The 19308-nt window shown below is 45.7% G+C and overlaps 1 protein-coding gene across 21 annotated transcripts in view; it reads left to right on the top strand.

The window, feature by feature from the left end:
• casz1 (castor zinc finger 1) overlaps window positions 1-19308 on the top strand; it is a 260657-nt gene that overhangs the window by 231272 nt on the left and 10077 nt on the right. For 8 of the 21 annotated variants that reach the window (XM_090184582.1, XM_090184572.1, XM_090184583.1 and 5 more), the window contains 10 exons: window positions 2453-2543; window positions 5324-5488; window positions 7943-8115; window positions 8646-9538; window positions 13752-13887; window positions 14361-14424; window positions 15439-15593; window positions 15734-15856; window positions 17380-17703; window positions 18253-18451. In XM_090184582.1, coding sequence (XP_090040708.1) covers window positions 2453-2543; window positions 5324-5488; window positions 7943-8115; window positions 8646-9538; window positions 13752-13887; window positions 14361-14424; window positions 15439-15593; window positions 15734-15856; window positions 17380-17703; window positions 18253-18451 — 2323 coding nt within the window. Of the gene's footprint in view, window positions 1-1273; window positions 1361-2452; window positions 2544-5323; window positions 5489-7942; window positions 8116-8645; window positions 9539-13751; window positions 13888-14360; window positions 14425-15438; window positions 15594-15733; window positions 15857-17379; window positions 17704-18252; window positions 18452-19308 lie in introns of all 21 variants that reach the window. The other 13 variants (XM_090184569.1, XM_090184567.1, XM_090184578.1 and 10 more) reach the window with 3 other exon arrangements.

Below are 19308 nucleotides of genomic sequence, written 5' to 3'. Positions count from 1 at the left end.
AGGGAAACTGTTGGTTACATGGCTGCATGGTCTCTGAATTGTCCTCTTTATCACTCACAAAACACGGAGGCAAAACATTGCAAGGTAGTCTCATATTTCAATAGACAACACAGTGTCCCATTCTCCAGTCATGTTGAACTCCACACTAGAAAGGTGATTGTCACTTGTTTATTTCTTCACTTTAAAAAGAAAGGAAAAGCACTGTTTCAAAAGCCCAAAGTGGCATTGGCGTTAATGATTACTTCTCCAAACCGTAACATGAAGGGCACAAATCAAAAGCACTGTCACTGACAGACACACACATTTTCATCATGCACACACATGCACACACACACACACACACAAAAACCTTCCTTGGACTGATTACATTTTGCAGATTTAATTAAGGAATTTTTAATGAGGCTTCTGCTGGCACTGCCAAGAACTGTTTTGATATTTGCGCTGCATAATGCATAAAATTTGTCTAAACATCTCGGTAGTTGATGCACGGGGAGGCTGCAGATAAGCCCAGATACAGTTTCAATTTCCGTGTTGGGGAGAGAGAGCGAAAAAAAGAAAGGGAAGAGGAGGGAGGAAAAAAGACAGAAAAGGAGGACTCATAAAAAGGGCAAATGTAGACTGGGGGGAGGGGGGTAGGGGTAGGGGGAGGTTCATCTCTCTGGAGCCACAACTAATGAGCGCACATTTATGCTAAAAACCCAGCTTTGTAAATGTTGTTGACTCCCACCTTCCACCCCCCTCCCCCTCACCAACCAAGGGGGGAAAAGTTATTTATCTCCTTGCCGCGCACCAGTTTGATGTTTTAAAGAGCTTCCCTGGTAGTGTTTAGTCGCAGTTTTCCCTCTTTAAATGCTTTCATGCACCCACTATTGCCGCGGCACTTTGATCTGCGTTGACTCTATTGTAACAGGAGATGTGCCGCAATCTCTGTATCGTTGTGATATTAATATTTAATCTGCAGCTGAATAGCAGCGGCCCATTAGGCCCCCTGACGCGGCAAGTGGGAATTGTCCATAGGCAAAGTGATACAGCTGGGCAATGAGCAGAGGGGTGGGCCACAGTCCCAGGGGGGCTGTGTGTGCGTGTGTGTACGTGAGCGTGTGCGTGTGTCCGAATACGTGTGTACATGCACAGTCCATAGAGGAGTAGGGCTGAGAAAAGCACCGATGGTGGGAGAGTTGGTTGGTGTGTGTGACCGTGTGTGTGTGTGTGTGTGTGTGTGTAATGTACTCTACTGTTAGCTCCATTTCTGTTTTTTTTTTTTTTTCTAAAGAAGCCGTCAAACCTTCCCGAAGCCCCTACCACCACCACCACCACCACCATACCCTGAGCCCCCCACCACACCACCAACTTTTAAAAGGTAGTGGATTTGCCGTTCAATTAGCCTAATGAACTCCGCAAAGTGATCTGTAAATGCAGCCCTAGGATAGTCATACAGGCTACAGGCAACAACAACAAAAAACAGAGAGAGATAGAGAAAGAGAGGTAGAAAGAAAGAGAACGAGTGAGGGAGAGAGCAGATGGTGCTCTTGGCAGCGGCAGTGCAAATGTTTATTTGTGTGTTTTCAGTCGTAATTGGAGGTTTTTTAACAGTCATCAGTAAACGCACAAGGAAAATGGTGCCCACTCTTTTACCTGGATAAGTCTTTACCGAGTCAGACTCTTACAGTCAAGAGGAGGAGGAAGGGGACGGGAGGGGGCGGCAGTAGCGTGTAGATCCACTCAAGCCTCTCAGCAGAACCTAACCTTCCTTTGATTAAAGCAAGCGCCGTTAACCTGAGAGAGAACTCCACAACATTGATTTGGCAAGGTTTAAAAGGCAAATGAGGGGAATCATGCGTGGGGTTTACAGTTTAATAAGTGTCTGTGTACCGGCTGCTTTTGAAATAAACGGAGCTAATTTGAGTCGAAATTGGTGTGACAGGCGAGTCAATTGTGGCGGTGTGCGGAAAACAGACGTATTTGCGTGACGAGATGAGTTGTTTTGGAGGTATGGTTAGGATTAGGAGGTAGTTCTCTGTGAGGTGATTGGATTTCCTTTTGGTAGTGACAGACACCTTGAATGTTAAAGGGGGGAAATTTGGGTTAGGTTAAGTTTCGGGAATAGAAACAGGTGTTTCCCTCCATGAAGGTGATGTTTTTGTCCATTTGCTCACTAATCGCCAGAAGAAAAGGAAGGATGCACCCAAGAGAATTAGGGAGGGAGTTTATATTCAGACAATACTATCATTGCAAAATAGCATGCATGATTTTATACCACAATAACATAATTTTTCAGCCCCTTTTTTGTGAAGATAACGTCTGCTCTATGACTGTCTTCTATGAAGAAGCATTGGAGTGTCCACAGCTTTTACACCTGTGCCTTGATTAGTCATGACAAAATCACTCAGTGTAAAGTCCACATGGCCCGTGATGTAACTCTGTACTCTTTTTCTTGTCACTTGGCTTCCAGGTTCTCGGGGAGCCAGCACTGCGGACATGTGCATTGTGCCTACCAATACAGGGAGCATTACCACTGCATGGACACGGAGTGCAACTACCAGGTGAGTAGCTGTGTGCTGAACGTTATACATTTTAGGACACCCCTTCAGCACTATGACAAAAGTCCCTTGCTATGACACGTTTTGTGAGAATGTCCTACAATGTTCACCATACACCCTGGTGAACAACTCTAAGGTGTACGTTTTAGGACTTTCCTATGACTTAAGTCCCTACTCCCTATGACAAATGTCCCCACTCCCGATGACAAAAGTCCCTATTACTTATACAAGGTTTTGTAATGTTGACCTAAAATGGACACTGTACACCCCCTATTTAGGTGGCCTAGTCAGACACATGTTTGCCTTGTTTCCCCATCTCCCACAAATTGCAGGCTTCCCCTCTCTCTAGTCTAGGCCTTGCCTCGTGTCACCATGACAAACGAGATAACAGCAGCGGGGGTAATGCTGTACTCTTAACAGCCATGGTTCAGTGCCTCCAAATGTACTGCGCTGTGCTGTACTCTACTCTACATCCCCTACTGTCTCAACTTCAGCTAGCGAGAACCCATAGAGACGGTGTCGCTGGGTGATTCAGAGACGTCTCTATAACTCAGTGTCCCGTTCACAAATATGGGGAAGTGTATGAGCACAGAGTTTGAATCCTCTTCCGTGTCTTCCTGACCTCTTGACGGGGAAAACTAAGGGTTCTAGGATATACAGAGATGAATAATATGTCATCACTTCATCTCTGCTCATGCCCAACAAAGGCATGCACAGATGAAACGTTGTTGACGTGTGTCCACCGAACAGGTTATGACTGCTGGCACTCGTCCAATTGAGAGCAAAGGCTTTTTTTTCTCTCCCTAAGCTGATTCCGTGCACAGTTGGTCTTTGACAATTGGCCTTTTATCCTGGGTTAATTGTAAATATGCTTGAAATATGGTTCCTTTTCGATGTGTTTTTTTATAATTTTCCTGGAGACATCTGCCGTTGCTCTGGGTCTGCTTTTAATCCCCTTTCACGTTATTAATCTTGTCCCGGTCCCAAGAGTTGTCATGTACGGCACAGGGAGGGAGGTAAAAGAGTGTTAAGGAGATCAGACTACCGGCCTGTGTGTTTGCCTTAGCATATGGTCTAAAAGAGTTAGACAAACACACGTGTATTTGTCAAAGACGTCAGATCCTCACGCAACTTGAGCGGTATGTTTTTTCCGTCCTTCCGTCCGTTTTTCCGAATGAAGGCATCTGTAGCTCCAATCACAAAGCATAACATCTAGACTTGTCACAAGTCATGCTTTCACCGTTCGACAGGATGGACACTTGGCTGAATGTAACGGAGAGAAAAAAGGCTTTGAAATGATTTCAAGTCGTCCTTTAGAATTTTCGTTGGGGTTATCAGGTCAAGTCCCCATCTGTCATTGACTTGAAGTGCAGAGCTCAAAATCTAGACATTTGGGTGTACATATCCGGCAAAAACCGGCCTAGCTAAGATAAGCACCTCCTTTGGTAGTGATAATTCATGAAATGTTACATGACACACTCCTGGAATATTATCCTGCTGCCAGGCTCAGTGGCATTCTCCTTTCATGGGCCTGTGTGTGCATCCTCTACAGTGGTGGGAATCCTAAAATACATGGTGCATGTCAAGTGGCTTCCAGCTCCCAGACTCCAACTGAAAAGAGGCTCTTCTACCCTAGTCAGCTATCACCAGGCTTATTTTGGCTTCCATAGCGGATCAAACGCAGTGGGACATCCGCAGCTCAACTTCTCATCTCGTCCTCATTTACTGCCAAAGATAATCATTTTCAGAATGAAAAATGTTTCTATGGAAAATCAATAGATCAGTTATTGGTGACAAATCCTTAGCCAGAATGATACAGTACTACTGTAAGTTACAGGGTTGCAGAAGATAAAACTTCAGGGGTGGGAAATGGGTCAAGAACTAAGGAATGGCAACCAGCTGCCATTCATTTGGGCCTTGGTGATACAAATGCTTGACACCAGGAATTACCATACTTTGTAGAAGCAATTGTATGTGTTTTTAGAATGATTGAATTACATTTTTCCCCTGATCTATCTCTCTGCTGTACATAAATATGGATATAAGTAGCTCCAGAGTCATTGATTCAGGCTTCTCTAGTTACAGTTCCTGTAACATCAGCTTAAGCCCAATTACTGCAGATTTGGTTGCTCTAGGTCTCTCCAGAGTCCCTTTTCTGTTTTTCTTCTCCGCTCCTCAGTGTAGGAGGCTTTTTCATTTTGAGGAGGGTATCGTAGCATATTCCCTCCTTATTACAGCCAAAGCCGGCGCGAAAACTGCACTGTTAATGCTTTAATTAAAAATGGAATCATATCTCGGTGAGGGAATTGAAAGGGAAAACGTTTTTTTTTGGTTAGCTTGTTTGTTTGTTTGTTTTGTTGTCTATTTTTTTTTCCCTCCAGTTGCACGTCTGAGAAACCATCTGCACGGAACATAATTTTGCAAAAGCCAGGAACATCGGAACTGTGATCTTGCATGTCAAGTGATCCATCTTCATTTAAACAAAACGGAGGAAATGGAAAATAATAGAGATACGAGCCGAAGACTTTCCACTTCTTAAATATGTCTTTGTTGCTACCTATCAGTGCCACATACATAGCCCTGGACATATAGAGGCCATGTATGTAAATATGAATAAAGTCCTGAGAGAGTCTGGCCCTCTACATTACAACACACACAGCCTCATCTCCTACTTTGCAAGTTGGCTCCTGCGCTTTGCAGCTGTTTCCAGAGCAATAGTGACTTGATTTTGTGACTATTTAAATAAACACCAATCTGTTGCCGTGCGTTTTGTCCCTTGGCAGAGGTTCACCAGCAAGCAAGACGTGATCAGGCACTACAATATGCACAAGAAGAGGGACAACTCCCTACAGCATGGCTTCATGCGCTTCAGCCCACTGGACGACTGTAGCGTCTACTACCATGGCTGCCACCTCAACGGGAAGAGCACCCACTACCACTGCATGCAGGTAAACACACATGCACACATACACTCATACACACACACCAAACACACACGCACACTCGAAAGATATGCTGCTTGCTTAGCCAGTACTACTTCCTCCTGATTGGGCTTCCACTGAGGCTGGAACCCAGGACTTCTGCTTTGCTAGAACATGTGACCGCCCTCCTGAAGAGTCTTACCAGTCGGCACCACGCAAAAAGCTAGCTATTCGCTGGCGCTAGTGGGGACATTTCAGGCTGAGGAGTAAGTTCCACACATCCCAATGTGTGACATTCACCCCTCAAACTTACTCAACAGTGACCCCAGCATTGAGCTGAGCACAACTGTACATCTGGGTCACGGCATCAACTATAAAGGACGTCACACTGCTTGCTTAGCCAATACCGCTCCCTCCTGATTCGACTCACAACGAGGTTCGAAACCAGGACCTCTGCTTTGCTAGCACATGTGACCGCCCTCCTGAAGCGTCTTACCAGTCGGCGTTACGCGAAAAGCTAGCTATTCGCTGGTGCAAGTGGGGACACTTCAGGCTCAGGAGTAAGTTTCACACATCCCAATGTGCTACACATATACACACTCTTGTTTCACACACAAACACACATACACACGCACACACACGGCACTCCACCACACACATTACAGACCCATGACCATTGTCACCTATGGAGATCTGAGGCTTCTTGTGAAATGGGATTTTGCAGACTCATGCATAATTCATTGATGTTGCATTCCAGAGCCACACACCACAGTACCGGATATACAGTACATACTGGAGTCATTTTCTGGAATTGGCTAGCTATACAGATTCAGTGTGTCTGTCCTTTAAAGGGATAGTTCACCCAAATCTACCAGAAGCCTATAAGGAAAATGATTGTCATTTTATTTCTCGAGTGATACCATTTAGGGGAAAATTTGGGGTGGCATGGAGAGTATAGCATAAACTCCTCCCACCAAAAACATGAAAAAATGTGTGAGCAGAGACATGGCCCCCATGCCAAGCCCAGGGAAAACCAGACCACTCAGGCATGACAAGATGCACACCGATGAGCTCTCCGAGTCTTGAGAGCGCTGCACTTTAACTGTATCTATAAAAGGGAATTACACTTCTTCCACTTTTTCCATTAAGCCCAAATTGCCATTTAAGAGCAGTTTTTGTGCGTTTAACAAAAGGTGTCATAAAGTAAATAAAATAAAAATGAAAGGGATGAACCCATGTCGTTGGAGCAGCGGCGGCAGCACTCTTCTCTCCCTCCCCTACTCTCTCCTCGCTCCTTAATTGGCATGGGTAAAAATTCAGTTAGTTGTTTATATTAACTGAAAATTTTTCATCTTTTAGTACCAAGCGACGAGTTGAAGATTATTCCCCCCACCGGATTTGTTTAATTTTTTTCCACATCTGCTTATTTTCAAGGTGTCATCGCGCCGAGTGCTTTCTCACCGGCAGGCCAGCAGCCCAGGGCTTGGATGGCCAGAGATATATTCTTTTTTAAACCCCCCTAACGGCGTAATTGTTATTAAGACGTTTCAGCCCTTGTTTTAACAGGCCTGAGAACCTGCAGATGTTGGCATCAGGCACCTCTGATTTAGTGGGGAAAAAACAGAGTGGCATTTTTTTCATTGTTTGACTCAATATGGAGAAGTTGCCCCTTTTGCGCCGGTTAAAAAGTGCCAGGGATGATATACAATTGCTGCTTTTAATTCAAACATTAGCTGTATTTTCCTCCGGGCCCCGAGGGCTCCTGAGTACCAGAACATTTTAAACTAAAGAAAGTGACAATCAACCTGCCCACCTCTTACCCCCTCCTCCCCTCAAGTTGCTCTGTGAGTTACAGTTAGGTTGCGGTGATTGCATACTGTAGCGCTCCGAATATGAATAGCATCAGCTTAAAAGAAAGCCTTAAATGGAAGGTATTTTTTAACCACACACGACCCTGGTAGTTATACCACTGTCTCTTACTTAAGTTTGTCACGTCGCAATGTTTCAAACAGAGCAGGTTTGCCTTGTTCTACTTAACATGATGTTTGATAAGGTCTCTCGACTTGTCACACAGACAAGTAGCCTAACTTGAAAAAAATACCTCCGTCCGTCTTACAATTTCTAGGTCACCGGAGACTCTTTCTTACCACACTGAGCTCATTTCTCAACAGAGCCTTTCTCAGTTCTCTTAATGGCCCCGCTGTGTAAAAGTCTGACTTAGTCACTGTCCTAAACCACTGCTATTTGAACGAACAAAAACAATGTAAATCAATGCTAGGTTGCCTCTTAAAGATTGGTGTCAGAGATTTATTCATTGATGTCAATAAAGTTGAAGGTTTGTCTCCACACCTCTTTTAGGTCCTTATGGTAACAAATTATGTTCTCAATACCATACCTGGTTAAGTAAAGAATAAGTTATATGTCGATTTATTTTCCTATTACTGAGAAGCTTCAATCCCACACTGCCCTCTCTGTCTGCAGGTGGGCTGCAACAAGGTATACACCAGCACCTCCGATGTCATGACTCACGAGAACTTCCATAAGAAGAACGCCCAGCTGATCAACGATGGCTTTCAGAGGTTCCGCGCCACTGAGGATTGTGGGACGGTGGAGTGCCAATTCTACGGGCAGAAGACCACCCACTTCCACTGCAGGTCAGGAGATCAGAACAGAGTACCCCCCGTAATCGAGATAGAGATTGTATTTACAGGTGTCTCTTTTCACCAGGTCTCAACACTGTTTGAGTTTAACTCACACCAGCCACTTTGTTTAATGTGTGCATCCATGATTGCCCAAAGAAATCGGAATCAAAGTCTTTTTTTCATAGAATGCAGTTTGAATCTGCTTCATACCATGGGTTCGATGAGCTGGTAGGCTCCACATAAAAAATTGGATTGTAAGAATTGAGATTGAAATCGAAAACATGTTTGGTTTTGCCGAACAGTCATTTGGAATGGGTCCTTAGCTGGCACAGTTTAAAACACCTCTGGTAAGTTGTGAAAGCAAAGATATCTCAATGGAGGTTTATTGTGTCACCTTTCTCCATTAGGAAGTATCTTGATTATGTGGCTTCAATCCACAACTGCCTCAAAACTTTTCCACTGTACAGTAAAGGCCTTGTAACTTAACATCTTAGGTGACATCTTTTGAACTTTTCTCCCTGCTTCCTTTCCTCCTTCCACAGGCGCCCGGGGTGCACCTTCACCTTCAAGAACAAGTGCGACATTGAGAAGCACAAGAGCTACCACATCAAGGATGACGCATATGCCAAGGATGGCTTCAAGAAGTTCTACAAGTATGAGGAGTGCAAATACGAGGGCTGTGTCTACAGCAAGGCCACCAACCACTTCCACTGCATCCGCTCAAGCTGCGGCTTCACCTTCACCTCCACCAGCCAGATGACCTCCCACAAGCGCAAGCACGAGCGCCGCCACATCCGCTCCTCGGGCGTGATGGCCCTCTCCTCTGGCGGCTCCTTCCTGATGCCCAAGGAGGAACCCGGAGACGAGTCGAGCAACGACGACCTCATGGACTTCTCGGCCATCAGCAGCAAGAACTCCAGCCTGAGCGCCTCGCCCACCACCCAGCAGTCGTCCAACGGTCCCGGCACCCACTTGCTTGCCACACCCACCACGGTGATGTCGTCCTCCGGCGGTGGCCACAGCGGCCTCAAGCCCACCTCCTCGCTGCCGCACTCGGCACGCATGTCAAGCCTGCTATCCCAGGCGCTGCCCAGCAACATGCCTGTGGCACTGGCGCTGTCCAACAGTGCCCTCGCCAGCGTCAACAATCCCTTCTTCCCGCTCATGCCCCGGCTGCCCATGCAGCTGCCCCATTCGGCCGCCAGCCTGATCTCGGCCGTGTCGTCTGGCGCCCACTCCATGCCCACCGACTCACTGTCCCAGGGCGGCTGCTCCTCGGCGGGCAGCGATGGCGCCATGGCATCCACGCCGACCTCCTACGCCTCAGCCTCTTCCATCATGGAGAAGATCTCTGCTAGCAAGGGCCTCATATCCCCGATGATGGCCAGGCTGGCAGCAGCTGCCCTCAAGCCCTCTGGCAACCACCAAGACACAGGTGGGTGTTTTTATAATGTTGTAGTGTCCCATGTGGCTCAGTTGGTAGAGCGTGGTGCTTGCAACACCAGGGTTATGGGTTCGATTCCCACGGGTGACCAGTTTGAAAAAAGTATAAAAGAATGTATGTACTTTCTCTAAGTTGCTCTGGATAAGAGCATCTGCTACATGTCTAAAATGTGAATATTTTGTGTCTATGGTAAAGGAATGTGAGATAGCTCAACACATTATTACACAGCTTGTTGTGGTAGTAGCAATGCTCTCGTTCAGTGTTTCCCAAACTGGGGACCCCAAAGGGTGCATTTTTTGGTTATTTTGGTTATTTGAATCAGCTGTGTAGTGCTAGGGCAAAAACCAAAACATGCATGCCTTGGGGTCCCCAAGACTGACTTTAGGAAATACTGCTCTAGCGTATGTCGGCCATTTGTTTTTGCTCTTTGCGTTTATACCTCTTTTCTGGGGGGGGGGGGGGGGGGGGGGGGGTTGAGCTAGCTACTGCACAGTTCTGTAAAAGTATAAACACTTTGCTCATCAAAAAGGGATGTAGCTAGAGTCTGTCTTTCTTCACGACATTTGTGGGAAAGACGCAACCCCCCCCCCGCCAACATTAGTGTGGAGTCACTCTACTGCAGCAAGAGCTAAAAGAGTGCACACTTAGGTCACCTAACCAATATCACTGGCCCACGGTGGATGAGAATGTAGCAGTCACAAACTGCTAGTTCCAGGCTTGAAGGGGCATACTGAAGGCGTGGTTCACTGCTCCACGCTTGTTATTGTGCCGATGGTTAGCTAGATACCTGCAATCCATTTGTAGATAAATGCGCTGACAGAGAGGAGAGTGGGCCCTGTAAAAGTCTCTTACGGCGTTCGGAGGGGGCTCCCGGGGCTTGTGTTGTACATGTTTCCTCATCATTGGTCTCTTATCTGTGCGTGCGCTCGTTCCGAGCAAATGGAGGTGGAATGAAATTAAGTTCAGAAATTGCAAGAACAAAACCCATTTTTTTCTCTTGCTCTCTCTCTCTCTCTCTCTCTACAAACTGATATAAAAACAGAAATCGCTCAGGCAGAAATGACTCAGCGCACCAGAGCATTCAGAGAGAGGGTGGTTTTTTGCAGAATGCAAGAGCAGACACAGATACACACACAGGCACACACATGCACACAGGCACACACATACAATTTGGGCTCACAAACAACAACCTCATTGTCATGCATGCATACTCCAAAACACACACTCACACAGCCCAAGCACACACACACACACACACACACACACACACACACACACACACATTCACACACACACACACACACACACACACACACACATTCACACACTATTTGGGTTCAGACACAAACAACCACTACTCATTACAAAAGTAGCAAAAATAGTAAATAAAGATGTCTAAAAGACCATAAAACAGTCTCACACTGTCACAACTGAGCAAAAAGAAGACGAGGCTACAGGCCCGAGCTGAGACTTTAGCAGGTGCGGTACAGATTGGAAAATTGGGCTAAGACAGGAGAGCGTCTCCGCATGCTGGTGGGCTGGAGGATTAGTTGCCTGGTGGTGTTGTTGGAGAAGGACGGGGCCCTGGGAGAGAGCAGGGCAGCTGCTCGGGGGAGGTGTGATCAGGTAGCACAGGCTGTCAGTCGGAGCTCCACCTCTGGGCCTCCAGGCAGCAGGTAACAGGGGGAGAGAGAGATTGAGAGAGAGAGGGCCTGACTGGGAAGGAGGGCCTCCTCAGATGGGGCTGGCTCCCCTTCCGTCTCTCCACTGCACCAGAACATGAGGGGAGCTCAGCACACACAGGGCTACGCGTTCACTTTTTAAACAGCAGTAATAGAGAATATAGATGTTTCCAGTGGCACTTAGGTTTTCTCTGAAGTTGAACTTATTGTTCGTAAAATATGTGTGAACAGGGCATTCGGGCTAAATTGAAGAGGAAGTGGTTATGGCTCAAAGTGTCAAAAATGTTTGAGAAACCTTTTAGCGTGTGGCTATTTTTATATGTTTTGTGTGTGTGTTTTTACGGGGCCGATCTCTTCCGTGGTAAACTATGTATTATTTTTTCATTTGTTCAGTATAGACTGCTTTTTATCAGTGTTTCTCACCAATTTACCCCTAAATGTTTTTTTGTTTTTTTAAGATCCAGGCCTCCGAAGGGTTTACTAATTAAACACAGAGTGCAAATGATCTTTCACGACCTCTGTAACTTAGCCAGAGTAATTACATTGTGGTCGTTATTCCTGGAGAACATCCAGAAAAAACACCACGTTGAAATCTACACATTTTCTTCCTCCTTTTTTTCATGACAAGAATCTTTGCCGAGATCTCTAAGCATTTTTTTTTTGTTGATGAACATTCACCACTAACTTTTATATGATGTGATTAACTAAATGTCTATGTGTAGGTCATATATTCCTCCATATGATGTGATTAACTAAATGTCTATGTGTAGGTCATATATTCCTCCATATGATGTGATTAACTAAATGTCTATGTGTAGGTCATATATTCCTCCATATGATGTGATTAACTACATGTCTATGTGTAGGTCATATATTCCTCCATATGATGTGATTAACTACATGTCTATGTGTAGGTCATATATTCCTCCATATGATGTGATTAACTAAATGTCTATGTGTAGGTCATATATTCCTCCATATGATGTGATTAACTAAATGTCTATGTGTAGGTCATATATTCCTCCATATGATGTGATTAACTAAATGTCTATGTGTAGGTCATATATTCCTCCATATGATGTGATTAACTACATGTCTATGTGTAGGTCATATATTCCTCCATATGATGTGATTAACTAAATGTCTATGTGTAGGTCATATATTCCTCCATATGATGTGATTAACTAAATGTCTATGTGTAGGTCATATATTCCTCCATATGATGTGATTAACTAAATGTCTATGTGTAGGTCATATATTCCTCCATATGATGTGATTAACTACATGTCTATGTGTAGGTCATATATTCCTCCATATGATGTGCTCTCATCAGGTCTTTGACTTGATGTAATGTCCAATGACAATTTGTCTGGCTAGTTAATCACTGGGTTTCTTTTTTAGGGGAGTGACCTCACCCCAGCCACAAAACGGCCTCTCTTCGACCCCCTCCTCCTGGTTTCCCCATCCCCCCCACCACCACACCATTGTCAGCTTAAAAGGCTATGACACTGACACATCCCCATCTCTGTCCCTTAGCTTTGAGCTGACAAGGCCCAAGACTGGCTTTTCCACTCGCATTGCCTTTGATATGTCTCTGGGTCATTTTCTAGTCAGGGACGCTGGTTCCGAGCTTCCCACTCACATAGCTGCTTTCTTGCAGGGCACATAGTTGGCCCCCCGCGACCTTGCCCGTCACAATACGTCACTACCAGGCCCTGTTTCCTAAACAACATGGCCCCACACAATACCAATCACAGGCGATGCACTCACTCAGCACAAGGGCCTAAAAGCCCTTGCCAGGCACTCCTTCACTCTTATTCGTTCTTCTTTTTTGAAGAAAATACCACTTACTGTCTACCCAAAGCCCGGCTTTCTCTATATCGCCCGAGGAGAAATTAATATTTCAATCACTTGGGGATTGATGGGGGGGGAAGCTCACCTTCCTGTCAGCAGTCTTTGCCCCCGCCCCTCTCGTCTTTATTTATTTATTTATCATGCCGTTGCTGTCCTCACTCACGACATCATCTGCTGAATACCTATTCAGAGGAGAATCCGATCTGGAGGTCACGCTATTTGAACTGATCTGATTGGCTGTCAGCTCCAATCTGACCGACATAGCCCTGTTCCTCTTGGGCATGCTCAGTTGGCATTGGCTGCCTGCCGTTGTCAGGCCAACAAGGACCAGGGAAGGAAGGAAGGGAAGGGAAGGAGGGCGGGGGGGAGGGCAATCGGAGACTGCCACTTTCTCTCAGCATTAGCATCCGACTTAATGACCAGTTAAGAGGCAGCCTAGCAAATGAGTTGTGACAAGTGCTGCTGAAAAAGGAGTATTTTCCCCTCATATCTCCTGCCTCTCAATCACCATTTAAAGGCCTTGACGGCCTGACATCATTTCGCAATAATTATCACTCTGAGTATTCTTTTCGGCTGGGACAGGAGTCAGATTGGATCTTGTCACAGGGTAATAATGCTGACCAACAATAACTTTGTTGTCGCTCTCTCTCTCTCTGGCTTCTCCTCAGGGAATGGGCTGGCTGGTTCTTCAGCGAGTCTGTTCAATCTGGTTCAAGTGAAGCAGGAGCCAGTCGACCATACCTCCGGGGCCTCCCAGGACTCCATCCAAGAGCACAGCCTGGACCTGAGCAAAAAAGACCACAGGTAGAGTCACAGGGACACACTCCTAAGGTTTACCCCTTAAAAAGTGGGTTTACTCTTAAAGAAAGTAGGTTTACTCCTAAATAAAACAGGTTTACTTCTAAATGAAACAATGTTACTGTATGAGAGTTGGTGTGAGAGTACTTCATAGAAATGATGAAAGTGTGACTGCAGCTTTGCGAAGGGGATGCGATTTGTTCACTGACTCATATTTCTGAAAGCAGTTTATTCCTCAAAAAGGACTATGTTATCTCGATTTGCATCTCAATATATGGCCCCCAACACGTTTCGCCATCTCTCACTGATCTCACACCTCGGATGTTGACATAAACCACAACTCCAATCTTCCCTGCAAATTTGTTTAAAAGCTGTGTTTTTGCTCTTCATTAAACATGCACACCCTCCTGTGATAAATAATAATATTTACTGTTCTTATGCAAATCTTGACTAAACATTGTTTATTTTCCTTGTTCCAGTAATGAATCAAACGGACACCCTGTACCGGGAAATACATCTCTTTTATCCTCGCTTATGAATAAGGTAAGATCCATCCATCAAACGCTTTTCATCCCCAAGACAAATTAGTGGGACGCACAGAGCCTCTGTTTGTTTTTTAATGTTTCACTGCTAATAAGATGAGTTTGTATCATTTACATTTTCCAGCCATTTTTCATGTGGTGTAATTCCACCGTACCTCTCACAAATTAATATAATGAACCAGGAGCTGGGTGCCATGCCAGATATATAGAGATGTTTGTTTTTTGATGAGCTGTTTTGAACTCGACATCCATTTTTTTCCCCTCCTCCTTTCTCCTTTTTTCTTCCCCGGCTTCCTATCACTCTATATTTATTCATGGAGTTTGTAAATTATTTGATTAAAAACTCGGGGGGGAAAAAGAGAAACAGTCACCCTCATTTTTTAAAAAGAGTAAATGTTTGCTGAGGGATATTTAAATGTGTGATTTTGTGAAGATTGAAATGGACATTGTTTTAATCATACATATTTTCTGACTAATACAAATGTGCGGGTGGTTCCCATTACCTTGATGATTTAAAGAGTTTTCTGGCTCCATTTTTTTTGGCAAACTCACTCACACTACCGGCTAAGGGGGTTTTCTTGCCCTTCTGCTTGTATTCTTGTATCAGGAACACACTCAAACACACTCATGAGTGGTTTCCACAAAGCGGCCGTTGAGGCCTGACGGGAGAGGGGCTTGATGATCAGATGTCCTACAGCTCTCCCCTTCATGTAGGCCTTTTGGGGTCCCGTTCCAAGTCACCACATCACATAAAGCACGCACAATCGCTCACAGTGGACACTTGGCATGCGCACTTGGCCTGTGCTCAAGCAGAAGCCGGCTGTTTGTAAACTCGGCTGAGCTTCCGCTCTGCCAAAGTGTGTGTGTGCGTGTTTGTTCGCGTGAGATTGTGTGTGTAGGTGTTTGCACGCCTGTGTGTGTGTGTACCTATGTACATTCCGTGTGTGTGTGTGTGTAGGCCCGCGCTCAGCTAACACTGCCGTCGGTGGTGCTTTATGTGCTGTGTGTTTTGCAGATGAATGCCGGCTTCTTCAGTGCCCTGAACCTGAAGACGGAGATGGAGATCGGCCAAGGGGCCGACACCTCAGAGGCAGCACAGTACCTGAGCCGCATCATGAAGAGGCCCATGCCAGACAAACCAAGCGAGCTCTGGAGGACATATCTGCGCAGGTACTTGAAGAGCTCAAATATAATGCTTCAGAGGGGTAAAATGTCATTGTATTTCTTGAATTATTTTCCCCTTTTTTTATTAATATAAAAAATGTTTTTATACTAATTGTATCTCCTCTCTGTTTTGTTGCTGGGTGCAGGTTTGACACGGAGGACTTCTGCGAGGCCCAGTGTGACTTCCTGCAGAAGGTCCACTTCCATTGTCTAGTGGAGGACTGCGGGGCGCTCTTCAGCACGATGGACGGAGCCATTAAACACGCCAAGTGAGTGTGGTGGCACCGCACCAGAAGACTAGTCCATGTGATACACTGTGCCATAGGCATGTTTCTTCTGGCTGTGCAGATTCAGAATCAGCATCAGCCATAGGGCTCATCAAATCAAATCAAATGTATTTATATAGCCCTTCGTATATCAGCTGATATCTCAAAGTACTGTACAGAAACCCAGCCTAAAGCCCCAAACAGCAAGCAATGCAGATGTAGAAGCACGGAGGCTAGGAAAAACTCCCTAGAAAAGGCCAAAACCTAGGAAGAAACCTTGAGAGGAACCAGGCTATGAGGGGTGGCCAGTCCTCTTCTGGCTGTGCCGGGTGGAGATGATAACAGAACATGGCCAAGATGTTCAAATGTTCATAAATGACCAGCATGGTCAAATTATAATAATCACAGGCAGAACAGTTGAAACTGGAGCAGCAGCACGGCCAGGTGGACTGGGGACAGCAAGGAGTCATCATGCCAGGTAGTCCTGAGGCATGGTCATAGGGCTCAGGTACTCCGAGAGAGAGAAAGAAAGAGAGAATTAGAGAGAGCATACTTAAATTCACACAAGACACCGGATAAGACTGGAGAAGTACTCCAGATATAACAAACTGACCCTAGCCCCCCGACACATAAACCACTGCAGCATAAATACTGGAGGCTGTGACAGGAGGGGTCAGGAGACACTGTGGCCCCATCCGATGATACCCCCGGACAGGGCCAAACAGGAAGGATATAACCCCACCCACTTTGCCAAAGCACAGCCCCCACACCACTAGAGGGATATCTTCAACCACCAACTTACCATCCTGAGACAAGGCCGAGTATAGCCCACAAAGATCTCCGCCATGGCACAACCCAAGGGGGGGCGCCAACCCAGACAGGAAGATCACATCAGTGACTCAACCCACTCAAGTGACGCACCCCTCCTAGGGACGGCATGAAAGAGCACCAGTAAGCCAGTGACTTAGCCCCCTCTAATAGGGTTAGAGGCAGAGAATCCCAGTGGAAAGAGGGGAACCGGCCAGGCAGAGACACCAAGGGCGGTTCGTTGCTCCAGAGCCTTTCCGTTCACCTTCACACTCCTGGGCCAGACTACACTCAATCATATGACCCACTGAAGAGATGAGTCTTCAGTAAAGACTTAAAGGTTGAGACCGAGTCTGCGTCTCTCACATGGGTAGGCAGACCATTCCATAAAAATGGAGCTCTATAGGAGAAAGCCCTGCCTCCAGCTGTTTGCTTAGAAATTCTAGGGACAATTAGGAGGTCTCCGTCTTGTGACCGTAGCGTCTCATGCATCTCAACGGTCAACCCAACCCATGTTGATACAATAAAAGAAGCATACTGTATATTTAATAATGAGGCAAATATATTTTATCATGATGATCATTGGTTGTTTATTACAGTCCATTGTGTAAAAGCAATTTTGCTTAGAAAGCTTTATACAAATGTTAAGCCGATAATTTGAGTCGATGACTGAATGAAAGATCTGACTTAGTGTGTCCCCACCATGTCCATCTGTTCAGCTTCCACCTACGAGCCACGCTGAAGGTGAAATCAGAGCCTCACTTCAACAAAGTCAAGGACTGCGGCGACGGAGCATCCCACCAGTCCACCGCCCCTGTCTCCATGGCTAACAACCCCGCCATGGACGTGGCCAACATGTCATCCTCGTCAGGCGGCGGCTATGGCTCCTCCCCCTCACTGCTGGCATGGAAGCAGCTGACGGGCAGCATCCCACAGCTCAATGCCTCCATGCCTAACCTGCCTGCCAATTCGCCGCTGGCCACCACCTCTCTGGAGAACGCCAAGCCACAGGTCAAACCGGGCTTCCTGCAGTTCCAGGACAAGTAAGGGACCGTGAGACTTGCAAATAACACGCATGAAACACTTTGACTTGAGCACCTTAATTGAACACGTTCAGGCAAAATCACTGACCACTGACATGACAAGTTGTATTGTCATTAGGCTACACAAAAAATACAATTATAAAATGAAAGAATGTTTTAAGAATCGTAGGTTTAAGGAATATAGGTTGTCATGACCTCTCATGGCAATATACTTTAAATGAAATGTTATAGATGTGTGGATTTTGATATTCTTGGACATTGGAGATCCTGTATTCCAGGGCTATTCAATTACCAGCCCTCGAGTGCCAAAGTACGGCTGGTGTTCCTATCTACCTGGTAGTTCATTCATCTGGTATAACTAATAATGATAAAATTGATTGGTCAGAGAGTCCACTCCCCTGGCGTCCCAGGTCCCTGATTAGACGGACAGAATGAAAACCAGAAGCATTTCATCCCTCCATGACCGCAGTACAGAATCCCTGTCCTATTTCTGTTTAGAAAAAGGTATTGAACATACCCCCCTTTCTTTTATGTTTTTTGTTCATACAGTGACCCTTGCCTGGCCACTGACTGTAAGTACTCCAACAAGGTCCACTTCCACTGTCTCTTCGGGAACTGCAAGTACGTCTGCAAGACCTCGGGGAAGGCCGAATCCCACTGCTTGGACCACATCAATCCTAACAACCACCTGGTCAACGTTCGAGACCAGTTCTCCTACTTCTCCCTCCAGTGTCTATGTCCCAACCAGGTAGGTCCCCACCTTCCCTCTCCAAGCACCAGCAAATGACTGTCATATCATCAAGTTTTCTAACCATGAAGTATACAATCTATTAGACCTGTATTTGAGGTGATTTAACTCCAGTCTTTCAGAACCGCTCCTCGTCTGTCTTCTGTCTGCTGGGAGACGACAGTCGACTCACCCCGTAATGTCTGTTTATATGTCAATGATGTCATTTTGACTGCCGCATTCTCCCCTCAGAAAAGGCCAATTTAGCTGATATTACCTAATAAATCATTGTCAGCCGCACAATAAACAAGGCTGTCTTGAATAGGGCAAAATTTGGCAAATGTTTCTCAAATTAAACCCCTTAATGGAGGCTCCTGCCTGCCTCTCGTGAGCCAATATTTGGAGGATTTTTTGTATTTTATTTCATTAATAATGTGTCTAAAATCATCCTCTCACTTAGCCCCCCCCCCATATCCACCTCCTCCCCTCCCTCCCCCTACCCAGCTGAACTGAGATAATCCTATATAGCCTGGCTCCTATGGGGGACACAGGCCAGAAACAGATAGTGGTGTGGAGACAAGTTTTAAAAAGGGAGGGGTGGGTTAGAGAGTATTTGATAGACCGATCCTTCCAAATGTACAAGAGGGTAGTTGGTGTCGAGGTGTGAATTGTTGGTAGAGTAGAGTAAAATAGATGTCCATTTGAGAAATCAGCAGCACCCCAAAATCTGTTTATTGTAGGACCTGCAGTAACTATAAATAAATACAAATAGGAAAACAGAAGATTCGTTGATCAGACATCAGAACAGAAACTGGTTGGGAATTCAGCAAGCTTATCTCGCAACATTTTGTTCTGGAGTTTGTATCCACAAGTCAAGT

Source organism: Oncorhynchus mykiss, chromosome 9, assembly GCF_057628025.1.
Source record: "Oncorhynchus mykiss isolate SJ-2025 chromosome 9, ASM5762802v1, whole genome shotgun sequence".
NCBI classification, from domain to species: Eukaryota; Metazoa; Chordata; class Actinopteri; order Salmoniformes; family Salmonidae; genus Oncorhynchus; species Oncorhynchus mykiss.
This window is presented reverse-complemented; position numbering and strand designations above follow the sequence as displayed.